General features: G+C 42.5%; 2 protein-coding genes across 7 annotated transcripts in view; both read right to left on the reverse strand.

Annotated features, from left to right (window-relative positions):
• The window catches only part of LOC119160735 (chorion peroxidase), a 1,158,638-nt gene that overhangs the window by 1,097,280 nt on the left and 39,536 nt on the right, over positions 1-21,822 (reverse strand). The window lies entirely within an intron of this gene.
• On the reverse strand, positions 12,810-21,411 carry LOC119160736 (uncharacterized). 4 transcript variants are annotated; one of them, XM_075881048.1, is made up of 7 exons: positions 19,137-20,937; positions 17,328-17,500; positions 16,590-16,622; positions 15,911-15,997; positions 14,839-15,771; positions 14,554-14,726; positions 12,810-13,963 (listed from the first exon to the last, which is right to left on the reverse strand). In XM_075881048.1, the coding sequence occupies exons 1-5, from the start codon at positions 19,287-19,289 to the stop codon at positions 15,741-15,743; spliced, it is 477 nt and encodes a 158-aa protein (XP_075737163.1). In that variant the 5' UTR covers positions 19,290-20,937; the 3' UTR covers positions 12,810-13,963; positions 14,554-14,726; positions 14,839-15,740. The 4 variants fall into 4 exon arrangements, with proteins under 4 accessions (XP_075737163.1, XP_037268841.1, XP_075737164.1 ...); XM_037412944.2 differs by lacking the exon at positions 14,554-14,726 and having other exon boundaries at positions 15,645-15,771; positions 19,137-21,411; XM_075881049.1 differs by lacking the exon at positions 14,554-14,726.

Here is a 21,822-nt window from a genome sequence, read left to right on the forward strand (position 1 = left end):
CCAAGGCTGTCGCTAGTCCTGACGATTCCTTTTTCAGGACGTCATTTAACCCTCCCGCAATTACAACGAGGTTACGATTGCCAGCCTTAGCTGCGAGTTGTTCACCCGCTTGACTCATTACTGTCCCCAGCGTTTGTCCTGGGAACGTCCCTATCGCAACTCTCTTGTCGCCTTTCACCCTTTCTTTGATTGCCGCTGCGCATCGGACCAAATTTGAGTCACCGGCGATGATGACCTGTTCAGACATTCCTTCTGAAACCTGCACCTGGCTGCTGACTAGGTGACTAGCGTGAGTCACGGCTGCTGGTTTGCTCCCTCCCTCCCTCAAAACTACTTCCCGGTAGCTGGGCCCTGTGGCCAATGTATCTGCCTTTGTCATGCCTGTTTCCTTCATCTCTCCCGCACGGGGGGTCGTCGCCATAATGCTTCCGCCGTCACCTGTGTCTTCGTTCCCTTTCACGACCTTCGATAGGCCCTTCTCGGCTGCCTGGAGCCTTTCTTCCATGGCTGACGTTTTCTCTCGCTCCTTGGCCAATGCATTCTCCAGCGCTGCGATTTTCTCCATGAGCCCACTCTGGACCGCCATCATATTTTTCATTTTCTCCTCGAACTCGCACTGTCTACACTTGGCGTCATCTTCTGCTTTCTCCTCCGCACTAATTTCCACCTTCCGCCCTACCCCGCACTCGGAACACTTTACGGTCTTTTTGACCATGGCTAGCTCAGTTTACTGATGCCCACGTGTTAGAAAACTGTACTAAAATACACTGGTCTAAGCCAAAAAGAACCACAATAATAAATAAATACGCTACACTTCACAGCACCTGCGCATGCACGTGGTCGGTCTACGCGCAGGCTTCAGCCACGTGGTGGCTGGAGAAAAAAAGACACAGTACAAAATACTAATAAAAAAAACCGTACACCGTACTAGACCTAATCAAGCCTTACGCTAGCGCCTTACGTTCTCATAACGCTACATATAGAGGCAAGCTGGAAACATGCAAAAACACTTATCTGTAGCTGTCATTCCGGAGCTCTCCAAAAACACGTCCGACCTCTACCACTCAGCTCTGGGAACTACGACAAGCAGCGCCACCGTGCGCCAGGCATGAAACGGCGCATCGCTTTTGACCGGCCCTTGGCGTCACCTCCCCCTTCTAGCCACCATACTACTGAGTCGGAATGGTTTCGCTGCGATGTAGTCGATGGTTTCGAGGCAAAATTCGTGACCTACGGCCCCGCAAACGCGTGGATAACGTCGATACACTACGTGAATCTGCCAGAAATAAATGCAGCAAGCCTAGCATGCACTCTTCGGGTGAGGACTCTGCAGTATCCGTGTCTTTCAAAGTGAACGTCGCCTCGCTGGCCGAACGAAACCTACTGGCTCCGTCGTTATCTTTCAGGATGTTTTCATCACCACAAGTTCGTCTGCTTGTTTTTATAGTCATTCCGCTCGACATCAAGCTCAGCGGAATCGTTTTTTTTGCAACTGTCAATGCCGTGTACTCCTTATCAGTCGAGAATCGATGCATTTGCTAAGCGCACTTATTTGCTTCGCTAACCTGGGGTCAGCCATCTTAATTTTCATATGGAGGAACGTGTTTCCCCGTGACAAAAGGAGCAACGTTTCTCTATTTGAAGACAAACATGGGGACATCCCCGTTTATTCCTAAATGGAGAGAACGTCACTTCATTTTTTAAGAGTGTACTAAAGCATTGTACACCCAGGAAACCATCAATATTTAACGATGTCCACAAATGGTCTGAATATCCAATGTCTTTTGTGGACATTCAGTGGATATTGTGTGGACACCTCTACTTAAATAATAAAAGTGGATATTCATAAAATATTTGTGAACATTGTTTTACTAACATAGAAGCCTAAGGGAGTTTAACCCAAAGGTCACAGAAGCAAATCCCAGCCGTGGTGGCAGCATTTTTGATCGAGGCGGAAATGCATTAGACTCCTGGACTTTTATTTAGGTGCATTTTAAAGGACCCCTGGTAGTCAAAATTTCCGGAGCCCTTAACTACTGTGTGATTTTGGGACGGTAAACCCCTACAATTATTAGCATCAAGATGCCAGAGATATTTTATGTATAAAGATAACAGTATTGCGTAGCTTTTCTTTTTATGGGTATTCAGGAATGTGATGTTTTCTTTTTAAATAGCCATTTTTGTGAAAATAACCTGATCTGTGCACAGACTAGTGTGCGTACGCATGCATGCTTTCGTATTCACCCACACTTCAGCCACTGCAACATTGTACGATTGCATGCAAGCTGGGCAATCAAATTTCAGATTAGCAGTGTAATGAATGTTATGATTGTACGTATGTATTCCTAAAATTAATTTCAAAAAGAGACTGAATACAATAACACTTTAACATTATACATCTTACACCACAACCAGAAAATGCTGTAAAACTTGATCGTTGTGGGAAGTCACTCGTAAAACGCAGCCTGCACCAGGTCGCTGATATCTCAAGTAGAAAATAAGAAAAACGACTCTGCTGCACTGAGTTGAACGCATTCGGGTCACTCACAGGATGTGAGGGCTCGTTCGGGACTCGATAAATACACCACAGCCAATGCTACGTCCTCTTTCAACCAACTACAGGGGATTACTTCACATTACCGCGCTCACAGCTCTATGGCCGTGCCGCCCCACCCGCACGTCAGCCATGTTGTGCATGCATCGTCTAGGCCTCTAGCCGGCGCAAGCCGCATCCGCCGAACATGCTTTCTTGCTAATGGCACAATTATACAATTTGTCACACAGTGCATTTCTTATTAACTAACTTACAAAAACTTAACTATATTATAACAGCGAATACGCTATGAGAGCACTGTTAAAAGTGCGAAGATCTTCATAAAAACCACGCGTAAATAATTTTTTGAGCTGCCATGGCGACTCGTCATTGGCTCGCTGAAAGCTGAACGCAGCCGAGAAAGCCCCAGTCAACACTATCCACTGGTGGGCTGCGCAACGTGCAGGTGCATTGTGCGCGGCGTGCTTAAATATCGTCGTTGGATCTATCCTGCTGCTGACGCTGTAAAAGGTTGGTACTCTTCCCTTTTCGCCTTTGAAAGTTCCACCCGAAAAAAAAAACCGAATCCAGCATAAGGCACGCAGTCTCGTATTGTAGCTGTAATGTGTTCACGATTCATCCCAGCGCATGTCTACAAAGGGCCCTCCTGCTTTTATCGTTTCTTTATTTGATCATGATAAGCTCATGGCCTCGCCCTTTGATCCTGTTGATCATGAGTGAAAAAACACTCATGTGACAAACAAACAAAAAAACCAATTTGGTTGTTGTATCGCAGGCCGGTTTTTTCTGTACACTTTCAACTTGCGAGGATTAGGCGTGACCTTGTCCAAGATAATATAGAATGTGGTTTTAATCAGAAAACAATTACTATACGCAGCTTTAGACTAGTCGGTAAAGCATTGCATCAGTCACTCGTAAAATTGTTTGACTACCATGTTTACTTGTAGATGTCATTTGTGGTCGCCGCCTTGCTTGACGCGAAGGAAGCTGAAGTTGTACCGGCGTCGTGGTTTGACGACGGTACATGCTGCTGGCCTTGCGCCAAACCTGCTAGAAATGTCCTGCTGGCGAAAGCTCTGACCAAGCCTTCGGCAGCGTGGGCAATATTTCCGGCCAATGTTAAAGCAAGGGGCGGGAACAGGCTTGTTGGTATTCTTGTCTAAAACAGCCGAAGCGCTAAAAGTTAACAATGGCCGGTCTAAAGAAACAACGAGGACAAGCGCTAACTTCCAGCTAAAATTTCATTGCAAAGCAGCAAGAATATATACCTGTTACATGACATCACAATCAAATCAGTCAATGCACAAATATAAAGAAAAATACTAAGCAGCAGTGAATTTACAAAGAAAAATCTTATGAAGGTGAGTTCAAGTAATCTAGTATTTTTTTTTGTTGGTGCGAAGGATAGCTTCCTGATACAGCTTCGATTTGCTGTCGCCGCCGCCTCAATGAAGTCTTGCATTCTCGTTGGAGTTAGTAGCCAATACAGTTGTTTTATCACTCACTGGTTTGCACTTTCATTCTGCGCAATGAGTCGCGAGGAAACCACCAGAGCCCTTTTTTACTTGCTGGTTACGTTAAGGTGATCGCACATTGAGGCATCTTCCCGACTGTCTGACGTAACTTAGACCGCAGCTGCAGGGTACTTCATATACTGCCTTCTTGACACAATAAGCAAACTTATTCCGGTGCTAAATTTTACACTCATTAGGAGGCCTTCTTACAGGATTAGTTCTTGCGCGTAACTGCAACAACTTATTCGGCGCAGAAAATACCACTGAGATCCCTGCCCTCTGATCAATATTCTTTCAATTGTATGATATTTCATGCAAGTATGGAATCACAGCGACCTTCTTCCTCATGGCTGCCTGAGAAACAGCACACGTGGCACTGACTTTCGAGTGTTTTCGCAGTTTTTCTGACACGAATACCAGCAAGTAGCTAGAATATCCAGCTGCCCTTATACGGACTATCTGCCCTCTGAAACTTTCTGGAATTGATTGATGGCATGACTTCGTGAGTGCGTTGTGAAAACAAGCATGAACAACGCCGTGCTTGACCAGCTTGCTATATTTCGAGGCGAGAGGCAACAAAGCTTTTTTTTTCTTTTTTTAAAAATGAGGCTAGTAGCTCCAACATATATGACTACTTGAAAACGAAAGCCTCAGGTCCAAGAACCTCAGGGATCCAATTTCGGGTATCTCGTGCGTAATAGTGGGTGGCGTTAGGCAATATTTTAACAGCGTCGAAAGCCTTTTAGAGGGACTGTTTCTCAGGCAGCCTTGAGTAATAAGGTGGTTGTGATCCCATACATGCATGGAATTCTACACAACTTAAACAAAATTGGGCAGAGGGTAGGTGTCTCGGTGAAATTTTCTGTGCACAATAAGTTGTTGCAGTTATGTGCTAGGACTAACCATGTAAGAAGAGCTCCTAACGAGTGTAAAATTAAGCACCAGAATAAGTTTGTTCAATGTGTGAAGAAGGCAGTATATGAAGTACCCAGCACCTGTGGTCTAAGTTACATTGATTGATATGTGGGGTTTAACGTCCCAAAACCACCATATGATTATGAGAGACGCCGTAGTGGAGAGCTCCGGAAATTTCGACCATCTGGGGTTCTTTAACGTGCACCCAAATCTGAGCACACGGGCCTACAACATTTCGGCCTTCATTGGAAAGTGGTCTAAGTTATATCCGATAGTCAGGCAGATGCCTCAATGTGCGATTACCTGAACATCACCAGAAAGTAAAATGGAATCTGATGGTTTCCTGGCGACTCAATGCGCAGAATGCAAGTGCCAGCCGGTGTTTGATAAAACAGCTGTTCTGGCTAATCTCTCTAGCGATAGTGTAAGGCTCATCATTGAGGCGGCGGCGATAGCAAATCGAAGCTGTATCAGCAAGCCATCCATCGCACCAACAGAAAAACAAAAATATCTAGATTACTGGAACTCACCGACAGACATTTTTTTGTAAATTCACTGCTGCTTAGTTTTCAATTTTTTCTTTATCTTTGTGCATTGACTGATTTGATTGTGATGTCATGTGACAAGTATTCTTCCTGCTTTGCAATAAAATTTTAGTTGGAAGTTAACGCTTGTCCTCGTTGTTTCCTCAGACCGTTGTTACCTTTTACCACTTCAGCTGTTTAACACATGAAAGTGAAAGGCCTTTTCTGTAAGTTAAATTTTCACAATCGTGACGGTGCTTAAACACATGCGTGTTTGTGAGACACGTGTGTTTGTGACCACTTTTCAGTGGTGATGTGTAACATTTTTTTTTCAATTTAATCTCTATATAATGTTTACTAATGTACACTGTAGCACATATGTCTAAACGGCAGAGCGTGGCACTCAGGGCTGCAGTTGAGCATATAGGCCACATCTAGTCATGCGCGTAGTCCCAATGACGTGGATTTCTTGCATTTTTTTGTCTGTCACTGCGGCTGCATCAAGTGTTTTGGACGTCAAAAGTGGTCAGAAGTGCTCTTGGTAATACGTAGAAGAGAACAGAGACTATTCTGGAAGATATTCTGCGACCGGCTGTGTGAATGATAATACTGCTAACAGAAAAAAATTGTCACATAGCTAAAATTATTAGGAAACTAAGCAGGCCGATTCGCCACTGTTTGTTTTTTTGTACTATTTCAGGCAGGGCTTCTCACAGCACCCACATCTCAAAAAAAAGGCTCTTTATTGGGGGTTGCCTAAGCTAGCATGTGACCTGTATCAATCTTTGCGTTGTGTGTAGATGTGAACCATGCAGTGCAGAGCCTGACACTCTGGGGTTCTAGAACAACATGTTGCCCTCTGTACGAGCTGAAAGCAGTGCTGTAGATTTAGTTGAAAGCTGAAGTACAATTCAAGCTGCTCTTATTTTCGAGCAGTTTTGCATTGCTCTTGCATAGAGAAAGTCGAGCAGTTGCAGCAACTGCAAATGTACAAGTGTACCTTGGGCTTGGATATTTGTAATTATTCCTTAAAACATGATGGACACGAACAAGAGAGGGTCTTCACTGTGTTTATGAACTCGCTTGTCTCTGTCGTGCGCGCAGTGTCGGGATTAATAACGGAAGTTTACTCTATAACTTATTGTTAAGCACTGAAGTGGCCTTAATGTTCGAATTGCACATTAATAGGAAAAAAGGAGGGACAGGAAGGTTTTCCAGTTCTCAGACCGGCTGGCTACCCTGTAATAATAGATTAAACTTTACGGTAAAAGAGACTACTGATTCGTGCATAATATTGCACTCTGAACGCATAATGTAATCAAACAGGGCTGTATTCATGCACGCATAAATGTGTACACATCAAACAATCTGCAAGCTTTTCGCCCTTTAGACTATGCATTTATATATTATATTTGGTAACGATTACAACCACAGAACGTAATTTTTCATCATATGCTCTGCTGAGGCGATTCATTGGTTTCTAGACAGCATGTTTAAAATGTTTAGATTAAACCCCCATATGGTGGTGAAACTCAATATTCGAACTGCTGTCATTGCACTTGTAATGCCGTTGGGATAATTTTTCGAAGTTCAGATTATACCTGCAAACATGCTTCATACACTGCTCTTTGAGCATCAATTTTAATTAGCTGTGTCAACAGTGGGGTTTTTTGCACATGCATATATTTGCAGGCTACCAGTGCCCTGGCTGACTGACCAGCGTCATCACTATGACAGATCCCCAAGACCTTTGCTGAATTTAATGCAATAAATTTGACTAAAAGCACTCAGATCGAGCTAAGAGTCTCATTATTTTGTAGCATATGGTGCAGTCGCATGCGCGTCTGCCGTCTCAGTAAAACAGAGGTTAGGGTGCTCAACTGCTGACTCAAAGGTCACGGATTCAATGCCGGCCGCGGCAGTCACATTCCAATGGAGGCGTTATTAGGGAGTTTTAGTGCTGGGTACCCAAGCGGCTTGCGTACGCAGGACGTTGGGGCGGCGGTATTGCGCATGCGCGTAGCCCCGAACAGATGCGTCGCAAGATCGATGGGGCGATGCGTCTGTGCGCCAATAAACAACGCTGCCATCACTGGCCTCCTAGCAGAGATAGGCGGCCCCGGCGCACATGCTGGCGCATCATGTTACCTTCACGGCGAGCAAAGCCGAGGCTGGCCAGAGCCACCACTTTGACATTTAGGTTTTAAGCGCAAATATTAAAGTGGCTAGCCACTATACAAATAGCATGACACAAAGGCGCGAAATCTCGGACAGCATGGATCGGCCGCCTTGTAAGGTCCACCTTCGCAAGAACTCACGGCATCCGCACTGCGGATACTCTAGCCGTCGAGTTAAAATAAGCCAAACTGCGAGCACTTACAGCGATTACACAGTTTCAGCCAGATTACCAAAGCTAGAATGGCCTGGAACATGGAAACTAAATATATGCCAGCCCCGACCAGCTGAATAGGTGGCGGCATCTAGCGCGGCTATGTTGAAATAGACAATCACAACATTGTTATTGCAGAAACATTGTGCATTGTACATGTGATGCAAAAACTGCGCAGCGACAATATTACAAATGAGTAACGTTTTTATTTGTTTTCATCTCAAAAGCATTCCGCGTAAGCTAACAAGTTCTTGACTGTGGTTGCACAAAGTGTCACAAGATGTCGACACTGTCGTTATAGTAACCTTGTATTTTTTTTACTTTTTGCGTATACCAGGATACTGTACACAATAAAAAAAGTGTCCTGATCACTATGTATGTTTAATTTTACATTTTCAATCATAAAAATAATTAAATAATACTTACGCGACAAGACGCTACGGCGCTGCGAGCACGTGTGACCTTCGTGCGGCTTGCGTTTGCGTGCGTGCCACCATGGCGCCAACTAAAAGGCATTCCGGTTGGGTATGGGTTGGGCACGCAACGCCGCGCGCTTCCAAGCCCGCATCGCCCCAAGAGAATGCGTACCCAGCACTAAAACTCCCTATTGTAGAGGTACGTGTACTGTGCAATGTCGGAGCACGTTAAAGAACACCACATGGTTAAAATTTCCGGAGCCCTCCACTATGGTTTTGGGACATAAAACCCCAGATGGTATACATGAGTGCGTCGCTGCACCTAAAAATAAATGTCATTTGATATATATCAATATTTCTGTAGAACTGCTGTGGACAATCTGTGGATGTTGACTCTCGTCAAAACAGACATTCTCTAAATATTGTCTTAATATTGCCAGTATTATGTCATTCGTGCGTGGAACTGGTGTGGACATTATATGGAGGTCCACTCTGTTCAAAATGAACATCCTCTAGATATTGTATAAATAATAAATTAACTTTTGTGGACATCTATTGAAGCTAAAAATATCATATGGTTGATATTTATGTGATGTGTACTGGACATTACATGGTTTGCTGGGCGTAACCTTGCGTAAACTTTACCGTTGTCTCTCTGATATAAAATGCCTAGCTTACAAGACCATAGTCAGGCCAATTGTTGAGTGTTCCAAAATTGTATGAATCCCTTATAGACAATCGAATTGCCATAAAATAGCGTGAGTATAACGACTTAGCAAAAGATTTATATTTAATTAATATTAGTGACCATGACTGTAGCGTGGCCCACGTATAGATAGTCCCCTTTTTCTTGAGAGCATGATAGTCCAAGGAAGATATATCTTTTTGATAAAGGAAATAATTGTTGGTTATTGAATGAGCTTGCCACTTTTCTGCAGGAATTCAATAATTTAGCTCAGTCCACAGATTGCCACACCCTGTGGGATACATTTTGCTTCACACTAGAGCAGATAGACAACAAACATGTCACAGGTAAATATTTGTCTGCCAAACAACGTAAACACGTATTGATAAACTTTGGGTGACTCCGAAAGTCAAGCGAATGATCAACAAGAGACGTCGTCTCCTGAATTTTTATAGAAAGCAACGCAATCCTGGTGTAATCATGGTGTTAAAGTCGCTTGTAAAATATATAAAAACAAAAAAAAACAAAATTGGCAAGGAAAAGTATTTCATAGCATTGGGCGCAAAGTAACAAAATAACCCGAAATAAATGTAAACGTGTTTTAAATCAATCAGAGAAGAATTAACTGGCATCCCTACCATAAACAGTGGTTGTGTAGTTTTAATTGATGACACCGATATAGCTGGTTTGAATCACTGTTTTCAAGCTTCTTTTACGCACCCTTGTCACAGTGATGTACCGTGCATTCCTGACAATATCTTTGAACCCAAGCCGCAGCTGATGGTAACACACGGTGGTGTACTTAAGTTCTTGACAAAATAAAAGCTTCTTCTGCAAATGGCTCTGACGGCATACCCTCTTATATGGTAAAAGTTTGCTCTGATGTAATTATCTATTACATTCTTATAATCTTTGAGAAATCATTGCGTACTTATTTGTTTACTTAGTGAATGGAAAGTCGCGAATGTGGTTTCGATACATAAGGGTGGCCCAAAAAATATCGTCTGTAACTACAGGACAGTTTCTCTAACGAGGGTGTGCAGCGAAACAATGGAGCACATTAGTCTACAGCGTTTTAATGAAACATCTAGAAAGTAACAATATTTTTACCGAATCTCAGCATAGATTTCAGTCTGGTCTTTTTTGTTCAACACAGCTCATTGAATTCAGTCATGATCTTTTTTGCTCTTTTGACCTTGGGAAGCAGAAGGACTGCATATTCCTGGACTTTCATAAAGCTTTTGATTCTGTGCCGCATTTTAAGCTGCTACATAAACTCTCATCCCTCGGTATTACTCCTGCATTGCTTGATTGTATCAGGTGTTATCTACAAGACTGGATGCAACGTGTCATAATTAGAGGTTCTCAATCTGAATATGTGGCTGTTACTTCGGGAGTTCCACAGGGATCTGTGTTGGGAGCATTGCTGTTCCTAGTGTACATCAACGACATTGCTCACAATGTGTCATGCAAAGTACGTCTGTATGCAGATGATTGTGTGATTTACCACTGTATCAGACACACCTCAGACCGTCACTACTTGCAACATAATTTAGACAGTATTATTCACGAATGTGATAAGTGGCGTATGTGTCTAAACCCTAAAGGTTGGTGCACACCGGCGACTAGCCGCGGTCGCGCGACCATTTGCGACTGGCGACCAAACTGCGAGCGACGTTCACACCGGCAAGGATTCATGCGAGCGACCGGAAGTCGCAAACCCGGAGAGTCACGTACAGATCTCGTTATCAACGAGAACTTGGGCGACCGGCGACGATCAGCTGATCAGATACGGAGCCCGCTGAGCGCGATGCGTTTGTTTTTGACGGCTGTGTTTGCGTAGCGTTCTCCCGGCAGCATCATAGACTTCGAGTCGAGTGATGAAGAAGAGGTTGTGGCGGTGCTGATGTGCTCAGCCAACGTGTCAGCACAAAAGCCTTCAAAGCAAGCAAGGCGATGGTGGGTGAGACCGTCCCTTCGCTCGCGAGAAGTGGCCGTCCACACAGGGCGTCTGCTCTTGCGCTCGCACGACGAGGAGAATTTCCGAGAGTAAGTTTATGGTTGTTTTACGTGCTTATAAGATAGTGCATAACATGTTATCTCATTCTATTTTTGGTAGTTAGCTTCATGCGGATGCCGCCACGAACGTTCGATGCTGTGCTCGAACTGCTGCGCCCCGCAATATCCAAGCAGGACACAAACCACCGGCTTACAATTTCGGCGCACGACTGCCTGGCCATGACCATTAGGTAAGAGCGTGTGGTTTGAAGATTAATATGCTGTGGCTTGCGGCTGCGCTTCGCTCGTAAGGAAGTTTTGCTTGGGCGGATAGAACGAATTGCATTTATGACGTATGCGGGCTCGATGATGCAGTCGTTACGGCGGCCGGCAGTTTACGCGTAGGTGACGGGTTTGATTACGGCCGCATCGATCGCCTTTAGGTGGAGGCGAAATGCACTTAAGTTGGCGCGTTTGTTGCGCACGTACGTTAAGAATCTCAGGTGGTGAATATTTCAAAACCATCTGTTGTTGCTTATTGCGTAATCAGTACGTGGTTTCCGCTTGTAAAATCCCAGAAAATGGGATTCTGCGCTACACAATGACATTACATTGTGGACCGGTCAGTTCCCGTTTTCTGTTATCCTGATGCACAGGTACTATATAGAACGCAATTATTAATGATGTTATAAAATAAGTGAAACACAATCCTAAGCTTTGCGAGTACAATTATGCACAAATTGTTAGGACAAATTGATGTGCTGTTCGAGGCACTAAAAGAGTATTCATGCCAAAAATATTTTTCAGCATCGGGGAGGGAGGAGGTTCAACCAACCACCCTTTATGTATCTGCATGCACGACGGTGTGTGTTTGCACAAGTACACATGCGAAATTTCTCACAAACATAGGCAGTGTTTAACCCCTGCACCTTGCTACAATTATACGTATGTTCTGTTAAAATGACAGTGACTCAATACACTGTGGACTGTAGCGCAGTGGCAAAACGTATTGTGGACGGTAGCACATTGTGTGAAAGCAATTTGAACAATTGACTTGAGTGATGTACGTTTTGCGAAATAGGTTCTCCTTGAATTTACAGCTTTTCAGAAATCCATGCTAAGGAAATTGCTACAGGTACATTTAGGTTGCCCTTCTTCAACCTGAGTCATATGAGCACGTACGCTCTTCCATGAAAAGGTTGATGCATGCTTATGATTCGCTAAAATGTGTAGGCACAGAAATATTCACTGCATATACGACAGCTTGCAGAGTGCACAAGCAGTGCGACCGTTCGCGACCAGTTGCAAATGGTCGCGCGACCGCTCCTAGTCGCCGGTGTGCACCAGCCTTAATTTGGTTTAACTGTACAGGGCAATCGTTCTCTCAAAAGTGTACAATTGTTTTGTCCAAATGCGAGCAGTTACTGACCTTGGCTGCCATGAAACTTGACATATCGAAATTTCTAAAGTCAGTCAGCAAATATGCATTCTATCAGAAGCTGTGATGATGTCGTAGAAAATAGACAGCAGAGGTAGCACTCATTAATACATAAAAATGAGGAACACTTTGGCAATGTAGCGTCATGACTACGACACTGAAATGCAACTATGTGTGAGATTTTCAAGCTCAGCATGTTCCTTTTACAGTGTGTGTCTTCCATCATGGCTGTGCCGACAGAAATTTCACATGGCACTTATGCGTTGTAGGTATGCCAAGGAAGTGCGAGATAAATTGGCGCACTACTTCGTCACAGACGGTCAGGTGCCTTGGCAGGACAAAGTGGTGAACAGCACTTGAGGCGTACAAGGTGAAGGTGGGTTGTAAATGCATTTTATTGCTTACAGAACTTATGTACATAGCATCTTCTTAAGCTAAACAAAGAAGAAAAAAATCACCCGTGACACAACAGATACATTACAGGGAAAACTGTCATGTCCAAATATAACCATGAAAACACAAAAATAAATAATTCATGTTAAAATATTTGAGTTATTGCACGGTTATCGCTATAATTATCACAGAAATAAGTGGCCTTAAAGGGGTCATGACACCCAATTTTCAACCATAATGTGTGTTGCATGAGCTGATTCTTGTATGTTCACATACAAGCTGGTGAAATTCGAGCGATTTGGTCAAGCTGCTAATTTTTAATCGCATATTTTTATAAACGAGCTAGTCGCCTGACAGTTGGGCAATACTGATGCACTCACTATCCATGACATCACGAACCGCTTGCTCGACAAGCTGCTGCACAGTGTGCATTCTGGCAGACGGTCGTGTTTTGTCATCAGCTGCGTTTGCAATCAAATTTTTTTGCATTGTTGAACTCTCCACTAAAGCTAAATGACTTCCAGGGGTCGAAACATGGCTACTGTGTCAGCAATGTAGCGTTGGTACTTGCAGCAAATAATTTCGTGAATGTGCAATGCGTATACCATTTGCCACTGCTCCTTCGGCTTGTGACGTCGCGCACGCCATGACAAAATGGCGGTCACTTGTGGTAGGTTGAGTTTTAGGAGCCGAGCACTTCTACGGCATATTTTTGACTAAAATAATCTCTTAAGGCCCCTTTTCACACGTGTACTAGCACATTTTACTCTGTAGTTTTGTTTTTTGCTGACAACCGTCAATTGTTGAGTGACCAGTCATGACCCCTTTAAGTTAGGACTAGAAAAGTGAACACAAGATAAAAAAAGGTGGGTGTCATTGACTTTATATATATAAACACTTCAATTTGCTTCACTGCTCTGATGCAATTTTGCCTCTGCTTCATACAGCATAAGTTCTACTGCATGCATTACATCTTGTGCAATGTGCACTGGTAGCTCTCTGAGGGGTGCATCGGTACGTAGAGCGAAGAAACCAATGTTATCTTTTTTGATGACCCCCTTGTTCGCTCTGATGTGTTCAAGGTGCTCCATGCACGCTTGCGCCACAGCTTCATGGCTTGTGCCCTCTCCTGCATTGCTGCAAAGCAAGTGTGAATTGCGATTCATGCAAATGCTTTAAGGTTGCATTGTTACTTCATAAAGCACCATTTAGCAAAAAAAAACAGTGTGAGAACGACAAAGTAGAAACAGAAGAAACAATACAGAGCACTGACTTTCAGCTAATGTTTGTGATTTTCGGCACTAAGAAAGAAAAAAATATAGAGCAACTGAAGCAAATTAAATAGCACACTTAAAAGATAAATGTGTCAATAGGGCGTCTACTTCTCTGTGAGAAATAAATGGGCTTTTGATCTTTGAAACGGACACTTGTGTTTTGGGACAGGGTGCTGATGTTCTGATATTAACGTCTAAATATTACGGTAGTTACATGGGTTCTGTCTACCTTAGTATAAATGTGTCCACAATAAAAACATCAGTTTAAAGTCTGTGCTCTGTCCTGTTTCTTCTGTTTCTACCTTGTCGTTCTCACACTCTTTTTTGTTACTCTGTCTGTGTACCAACTTGACCGAGCGTGAACCTTATAAAGTTTTGTGTTTTGTAGCATGCGCAGGATTGTTAGAAAAAAATCTGCAAGTTTATCCTCTAAGAGTTAGGGGTATATCTCACCTAGCGCCCTCGCAGGTCCGTTGTCGTCTTCAAAGTTTCAAAGTTTCAAAGTTTATTTTTGCAGGAAAGAATAAAAAAAAATACAAAAACTTTCCTGCGGGAGGCAAAGACTAAAGGCTAAATAGCCTGACGAGGTCTTGACCTCCTGATACAGTCTGCATGACGAGCGTGACCTGCAGTGAATTATACATATTACTTAAATGTACAGAAAGTGATCCTTTTCGAAAAGTTGTGGTTGTGATCTCTTGCCAAAAGTACCTAAAATAATTTTTTTTGTTTACACACCGTTTTGATGGTGGCTGCTCTCTTGAGGTGGTTGCTGAAGCATCACCGCAGGAGGAGGCAGTATTATTATACAACTTATAAAGTGTTGCAATTGCATGTAGCAGAATCTGGTGTGAAAAATTGCATGTAGCAAAATCTGGTGCATGTAGCAGTTCAAAATAGGGCAGTCCGATTCATTTCTCGTAATTATAATTTCTCCTGCAGCGTAACACAACTTAAAATGGATTATTCATTTCAATTATTATCCACTCGCCGCAACATTTCTCTTTTATGCCTCTTTCATAAATACGTCAATAGCACTAAAATGACCAGACTTCCAATTGAACGACCCTCCTATTTATCAACTAGACTACACAACCGGCTTAGTTTCTCGCGCATGTACGGCAAAACGAACTCTTTTAACGCATCCGCTTTGCCTCGTGCCATCACGTTGTGGAATGATCTTCCCGATAACTTGGTATCTGACACTAACCCTGTTTCCTTCCGCAACAAATTGGTCTTACATTTTGGTTGATAATTTTATGTTCACAGCTTCGTTCTTGTATGTATATGACATTCATAATGCTGTGCAAAAAGTTTTTTTTCTAATGCGCTTATTGCCCCCTTATTTTTTGTGCTTTATTTTTGTTTGCTTAGGACGAACTGTTCACACTTCCTGTAAGCGCTTTCATGATTTTCCCAGTGTATTATACCACAATCTGTGCCAATTTAACTTACACGTATTGTACACTTCCTAACTGCTGCGTGCCATGAACTGCATCTTTCTTGTTTTTTGGTAACGATGTATGATGTCAATTTATACTTACTTATTTCTTGTTTATTTGTTACTCATGTCTCGAGCTTACGTTTTGGCACCTTTCGCCCTTTTACTTGTTGTACATGTCTTTGTTAGCCCCCCTTACTCAATGCCCTAACCAAGGGCCTGTAAGATACCTGTAAAAAAAAAAAAAAAAAAACATTAGGCACATTCTTCAAATGTGCTAGAACATGCATGTTTTTAAGATTTAATAGATTGGCTATCTATGCATGCCCTTCATTTGTCATTACTTAGGTGGATTCATAAAGGTTTTACTCATTGCTGCAGGTGTCGACACGAGTCTCCTCAGCCGTATCAGGGGTACGTTCCGGTTCCGCTGCATGTCTTGGCCGAGGCGGTGATCTGCAGTGATTAAAATTTCTTTCTATGTATTTGATGATGCCGCTAGTACATGAAAAGTTTTAGGCATTCTTTGGGAGTTAAAATGCCATTATGATTTCGCTCAACACGAAGTTTATTTTACACTTGCGTTACCTCTTGATTGAGCACTGCTGTATGGAAGGTGTGCATACAGAAGTTTATTGTGCCTATTATGTTAATAAAATGCTATGTAGGCTGCACATCTAAATGAGAACAAGAGATATTGTCACGGAGATGAAGTAAAAGTAATTGCAGCCTGTTGCTGATGAATACTTTGCTTTTTCAGAAATATTTGACGTTGTAAAATAACCACATTCACACAGAAACAATGCCTGTGCCCTCATGTATTTCGGTGTGCTTCTGTTCAGTGTTGAGTGCTGAATGTATTGAAAAAAATGCAGTGGTTTGGGCAAGCTAACGACCTGAACACCACCTTTCAAGCACGCTTGTATTTTTGATAATTTTGCAAAGTACAATCACCTAGTAATAAAAAATAATGTTTCTAGGTTCAAGTCCATGCATGTACAGCTTCAAGTGCATGCACATGGTACCGAAAATTTTTGTGCATGCTCACCTCTCGTTAGCCTCTTCTGCTGTGATGTGGCTGCTGCAAGAGAACATGCAATATGTGATTCTGTCAGTGCTATTGTGTGCATCTTTAGAGCATTTTCACTGTTTTGCTACAATATAAGTACTTATGCTGCATTCTTGTAATGAATATGTGCAATGCTTGTCTATGAACAGCCTCATGACACATGCAATAAGCGATCTCTTTAGATTTTTATATTTTGTATTAAGCCTTTCTTTTTTTGGTAAATGAGAGCCGAGAATGACACAGAAGTACACTCAATTCTTTCATTCTTACTGTTCTGTCTTCAATATTCTGTTTTGTGAAGCTGTCCACGTGCCACTTGTACGGTATGCTATATTTTTTGCGTTGTGCTGATGCGTTGTGCTGATGCATTGTGCTATGCTAACCAAAACATTTCATTTTCTGTTCAATGGACGGTAAGCATTATTCATTACCTTTGGTCAATGGCACTCATGTTGCACAGTATCCAGAAAGAATGATGCACTGAGTTATTCTTCGTAGCTGTAGCCACAGTTATTCGACATCAAAACAGCCCATTGCCATCATGTTCATGATCACATGCATGCCCACTGTGAATTACCTCTTGGGACTTCTATGTTTATGTGCAGTGTACTTATGTGTATTGATATGTGAGTATTTATGTGTATGTATAACAGTCATGTGAATTAAATCAACTTTTTTTTTGTTTAGTACTCAATAGTCAGCTAATATTGAACTTACGCCACAGGCTCAGACTCTCCTTCCATTAATTCAAGCATGGCCTCAAAATGGGGCCATTTTATTGTTGGAATGTCGGCTGCTCCGGCTCCACTTCTTTGTTTTTTCACGTATGTCGTGTTGTTTCCTTTTGAAGATATCACGCAGGTTCTTAAATCGTTTCTCAACAAGGACACCTGAAAACAAAACCCTTGCTGTAAGAATGTATTGTGCATACTGTATCGCTGATAAATTTTCTACTTTATTTCAGCACAATTGTGAGCGGTCTTTATTTTCTTTGCCCAGATCATTTTGGCTGCAGCACCCTAGAAATCTGAATATTGGGCAACAAAATGAATCGCATGCCATCTAAACTTAACTATTGGTAGGGGCTTAAACATTGCAAAACCACGACATGATTGAGGGAACCTGCAGCCGAGGGTTCCAGAAATGCTACCCACCTAGTGTTTTAGACCGTCCACCTACATGTGCACGACATCACAGCTGACGCAATGATTAGTTGCGCAAAGAGTTATGTACACTGTTTCTTGAAGGTAAGCATGTCTGCCAAGCTATTGTAACAAAGAGGCTGTTTATACTGTCGGAAATTGAAGTTCACTTGCAAAAAGTCTATTTCATGAACCAGCACATGATGTCTTTATCACCTTCACAGTGAAGCTTTCTAAGCATTACTGCATTGCGCAAAACTCCACAGGTGAGTATATACCATTGGTATCGGCCAAGCGCAACTGTCGTGTACAGCGGGAGCGATTGTTGTCAAACAAAAGCAAACATGTTAAATAACTTGAAAAGAAGAATGAAACTAACTAGAGCAAGATGACAATTTTCGAGAGAAAGAAATGCAACAAACATAGTATATGACTCAAAGTGTAACATAGAGAGAGCGAGAGGAAGGAAAATATAAGAAAATAAAGGGACCAAAACATGAAAACATACCAACACATAGAAGCAGACATGAAAAATTGACTTTAAAATATAGGAACAAAGAAAACAAACAAAAACGAGGCACAGTTGAAAGCGGAGAGATAACCTCGGGGAATAAAATATAAAGGCACCAATAGACAAAAACACAGGAGAGGAAAGGAGCAGTTGTGAAGAAATGAGGATTAGATTTGGGCCACATTACAGAGGAATAAATTCCCCCATCTGTGCTTTCCTTCAGTGTTCGCCCAGCCACTAGAACACTACCATATCTTTTTTTTTTTTACGATTGCATGTCATTTGGCATCAACAGCATGTCTGACTCCCAAATCCGGACATTTGAGAGTGCTGCTAAACATGTTTTTCATGTTTTAATTACACGCTCCTCTGTGGAGTGCACAAAATGCGCTCAAAGCAGAAGCTACTTTGCATTCTTTTTTAAAGCAGCACAACTGCAATGCATAGGCAAAATTAAAGCGTAACTCCCCCCCCCCCTCCCTCACCGCGCACTAGATATTATGCATTGCAAATGCCGCACGTTCACAAAAGCACACATTCCGTTCGCCAGACGATGACGTACAAACACAGCAAGGAGCATGCGCATGTGAGTTGGCAACTGCGAGCAGTATTTCGAACGTCTGAGCTTTATGATCAGCTATACAATGTTCTGTCACGTCGATTTCGATGTTAAACTCGGGAAGTCGCGAGAACAAACATGCACACAACTGCGCTCGCATACATCACAGTCAATACATCTCATGCAAACTAACCATGTAACCTTGCAGTACAAATACCAATATTTTCATTGTTCATTCATTGGCAACGCCAGCCATGCAGTACACACCTGTTTTTGCTTATATAGCTACTCAAACAAAAAATCTCGGTACTTACTCGACATGCCGAACATGCTTCGATCTGCCCAAGCCCGGTCCTTCTTTGTCCGATCTTTAAAAGAAGGGTGCCGCTTGTCATACAGATATGGGTACATTTTAGTCGCGTCGATGAGGAGCTCGGCCGACTACCCAAAGCTGGCCGTGGTGGCATTCGCCTGATGCGAGGAAGAATCCATGGAGGAACGTACGTGTCGTTCGTACCTCACGGCAGTAGGCAAGCGCAACGAGGAAAAAAAAAAACATACGAGGAGACCGGATGTAAACAAAGACTGACGTCACTTCTGGTCTTCGCTGATTGGTTAAACTGTTTTGCGACTGCAGTCGCGCGACCAAAAAATCGGTCAGGAAGCGACTGGCCCAAACAGTCGCTTTGCGACCGCTTGCGACCGTTCGCGACTGCTTGCGACCAGTCGCAAATGGTCGCGCGACCGCGACTAGTCGCCGGTGTGCACCAGCCTTAAGAAGTGCCAGTGCCTCTCCTTCACTCGTAAACACAACCCATACCTGTATCATTACACATTAGGTACCATGCAGCTAACGCGAGTAACTGAGTATAAATACCTAAGTGTTTGCTTTTCATCGAATCTTACCTGGACTAAGCACGTTGAATACGTCACAGCGAGATCCTGCAGAATGTTAAACTTTGTTAAGCAGGACTTCCGGTTAGCTCCTTCCAAAATCAGAAAACTACTCTACTTTTCGAATGTCCGAGCGATCTTAGAGTACACCTGTGTGGCGTGGTATCCACAAACAAAACTGTCTAATATCCTCGAGGTCACACAAACCACGCAGCTCGTTTTGTCACTAGCAACTATGACTGCAGTGTCAGTGTCACTGCGCTCAAGGATAGGTTAGGGTGTGATCTGTTAGTATCACATTCGAAATATTTTAGATTGCAAATGCTATTCAAAGTATTTCATGGGTTGATCAAAATAAATAAAGAATCTTACCTTTCGATTCCACATTTTCATCTAAGAGAACTCACCACCCCTAAAATTAGATGGAATGTTCTGCAGAACAAACATTTATAAAGCACTCCTTTTTTGCGCTCACAATATCCCTGTGGAATCGGCTTCCACAGGAGGTTGCAGACTGCTGCACTGAAACATCTTTCAGGGACAAATTGCTACTGTCATAGCTGCATTTTTGTTATGATCTGTTTTGTGTTCATCTTGTTTTCGAGTACTTCTTTTTGTGTAAGCGTATTTTATGCCTTTGGGTGCTGTAGGTATTTTTAATACATAAATAAATAAGTAAATAAATAAATAAACATGTGTGTGTTCGTTTCTGGCGTTTTCCTTGTATTTGCACGGCACGATTTAAGCGTCAAGCTGTGACCGTTGTAAGTCTACCCTGTTATTGCTTATTTCGTGCGTACTTTGTGGTGGAGGGGCGCGCAGCAACTTGCCGCTCTTCGCGTGACTTCGCAATTTGTTTTTGGATCACTTATTTGTTCGCCTTTGTGGCGAAATAAAGCAAAATAAAGGCCCAAAAACCTCTGCTAAACGTTTCACTTTTATTTCTATACCGCTTCGTAGAAAAGACAATTAGCCACGTTTTTTCAGGGTCTTGGCCCAAAAATATTTAAATCACTTCAGGAAATAGTGTCATCAAATGATTATTTTGTATTGCAAAATTACTGTCAATATCTTTCAGGAATCTCGTTGCTGTAGATTGTCAGAGAAGCCTACATACCTTGCTTGATGGCAAGAAATTTCTCATCGCTGCTTTGTAAGTCTCAGCATTTCCACCTTTTTTTCACGCACAGCCACTGAACAGGCTTTGATGCATTATGAAGGAGTTCTGTTTTTAGCTAACCAGCATCAATGATAGCAATGGCCATAAATAAGCTGTATGCAATACTCATTCAGATAAATAGCAATTTTTACATTATACTTTTGTCTCAATGAGTTCGACTTGAAGAACCCTAGTTTCATGCATAATTAAACACACAGCTGCATGCTACTTTAGTTTACATGCTACCTGGACTTGATACCGTATGAATTTGCTTGCCGTCATCAATTCAGTCGCATTGTCCTTTTAAGCAACAAATAAAATATCTATGTCCTGCGCGTTACATTGCACTCCGTTGCGCGTTTCATTGCACTTTTTGTTTTTATTTCAGTCATGCTGAATTACTGACCCCCGTATTCCAGAACATCCCTTCACTGAACGCATCACCTTGAATTGAGAAAGTATATGGGATCCCCACCTCAAGGCCGAAAAAGTCACTGCATATTAGCATTGATCTGCAATACTTTTTCAGAAGTGCAGCATCATTTTCAGTCAAGCAGTGGTACTGTGCCCAACTTCGTCAAATGAAGGATGAAATTCAAATCAATGTTTGTTTAAGAATATGGGCCCGTCTCAGACAGGGTATCCAACCTTAAGCGATAATTTAAGTAAGATAATTATTAATATATAAGAAAGAAAGCCTATGAGTACCGTGGTAGATCTGTAGAACGACATATGTGTTTGTGTGGATGCATACTTAAGCATACAGCTTCTTATTCGCTTGAACTTTGTCGATACACACAGCTAATGAATTATTATTGTCTACGAGGTGAACCTTTGTATTGGCCTGCGCTACGCAGCTAAAATGGGGAAGTAAGGATCATATCTGCGGCATGAGAGATATAAAAATTCTGCCACAGTGCATTGCGTTTACCTCAAGAATACCCGTT

Source organism: Rhipicephalus microplus, chromosome X (genome assembly GCF_043290135.1).
Source record: "Rhipicephalus microplus isolate Deutch F79 chromosome X, USDA_Rmic, whole genome shotgun sequence".
NCBI classification, from domain to species: Eukaryota; Metazoa; Arthropoda; class Arachnida; order Ixodida; family Ixodidae; genus Rhipicephalus; species Rhipicephalus microplus.

Bases quoted from the DNA above. Each gene is read 5' to 3' on its own strand.
- LOC119160736 (XM_037412944.2), bottom strand. From the start codon at position 19,289: ATGCCACCACGGCCAGCTTTGGGTAGTCGGCCGAGCTCCTCATCGACG. The intron at 16,623-17,327 runs GTAAGTTCAATA...GTTCTCTTGCAG, and splicing joins GGAGAGTCTGAGCCTGTGGC to CAGCCACATCACAGCAGAAG. The intron at 15,998-16,589 runs GTGAGCATGCAC...TAATCACTGCAG, and splicing joins GCAGAAGAGGCTAACGAGAG to ATCACCGCCTCGGCCAAGAC.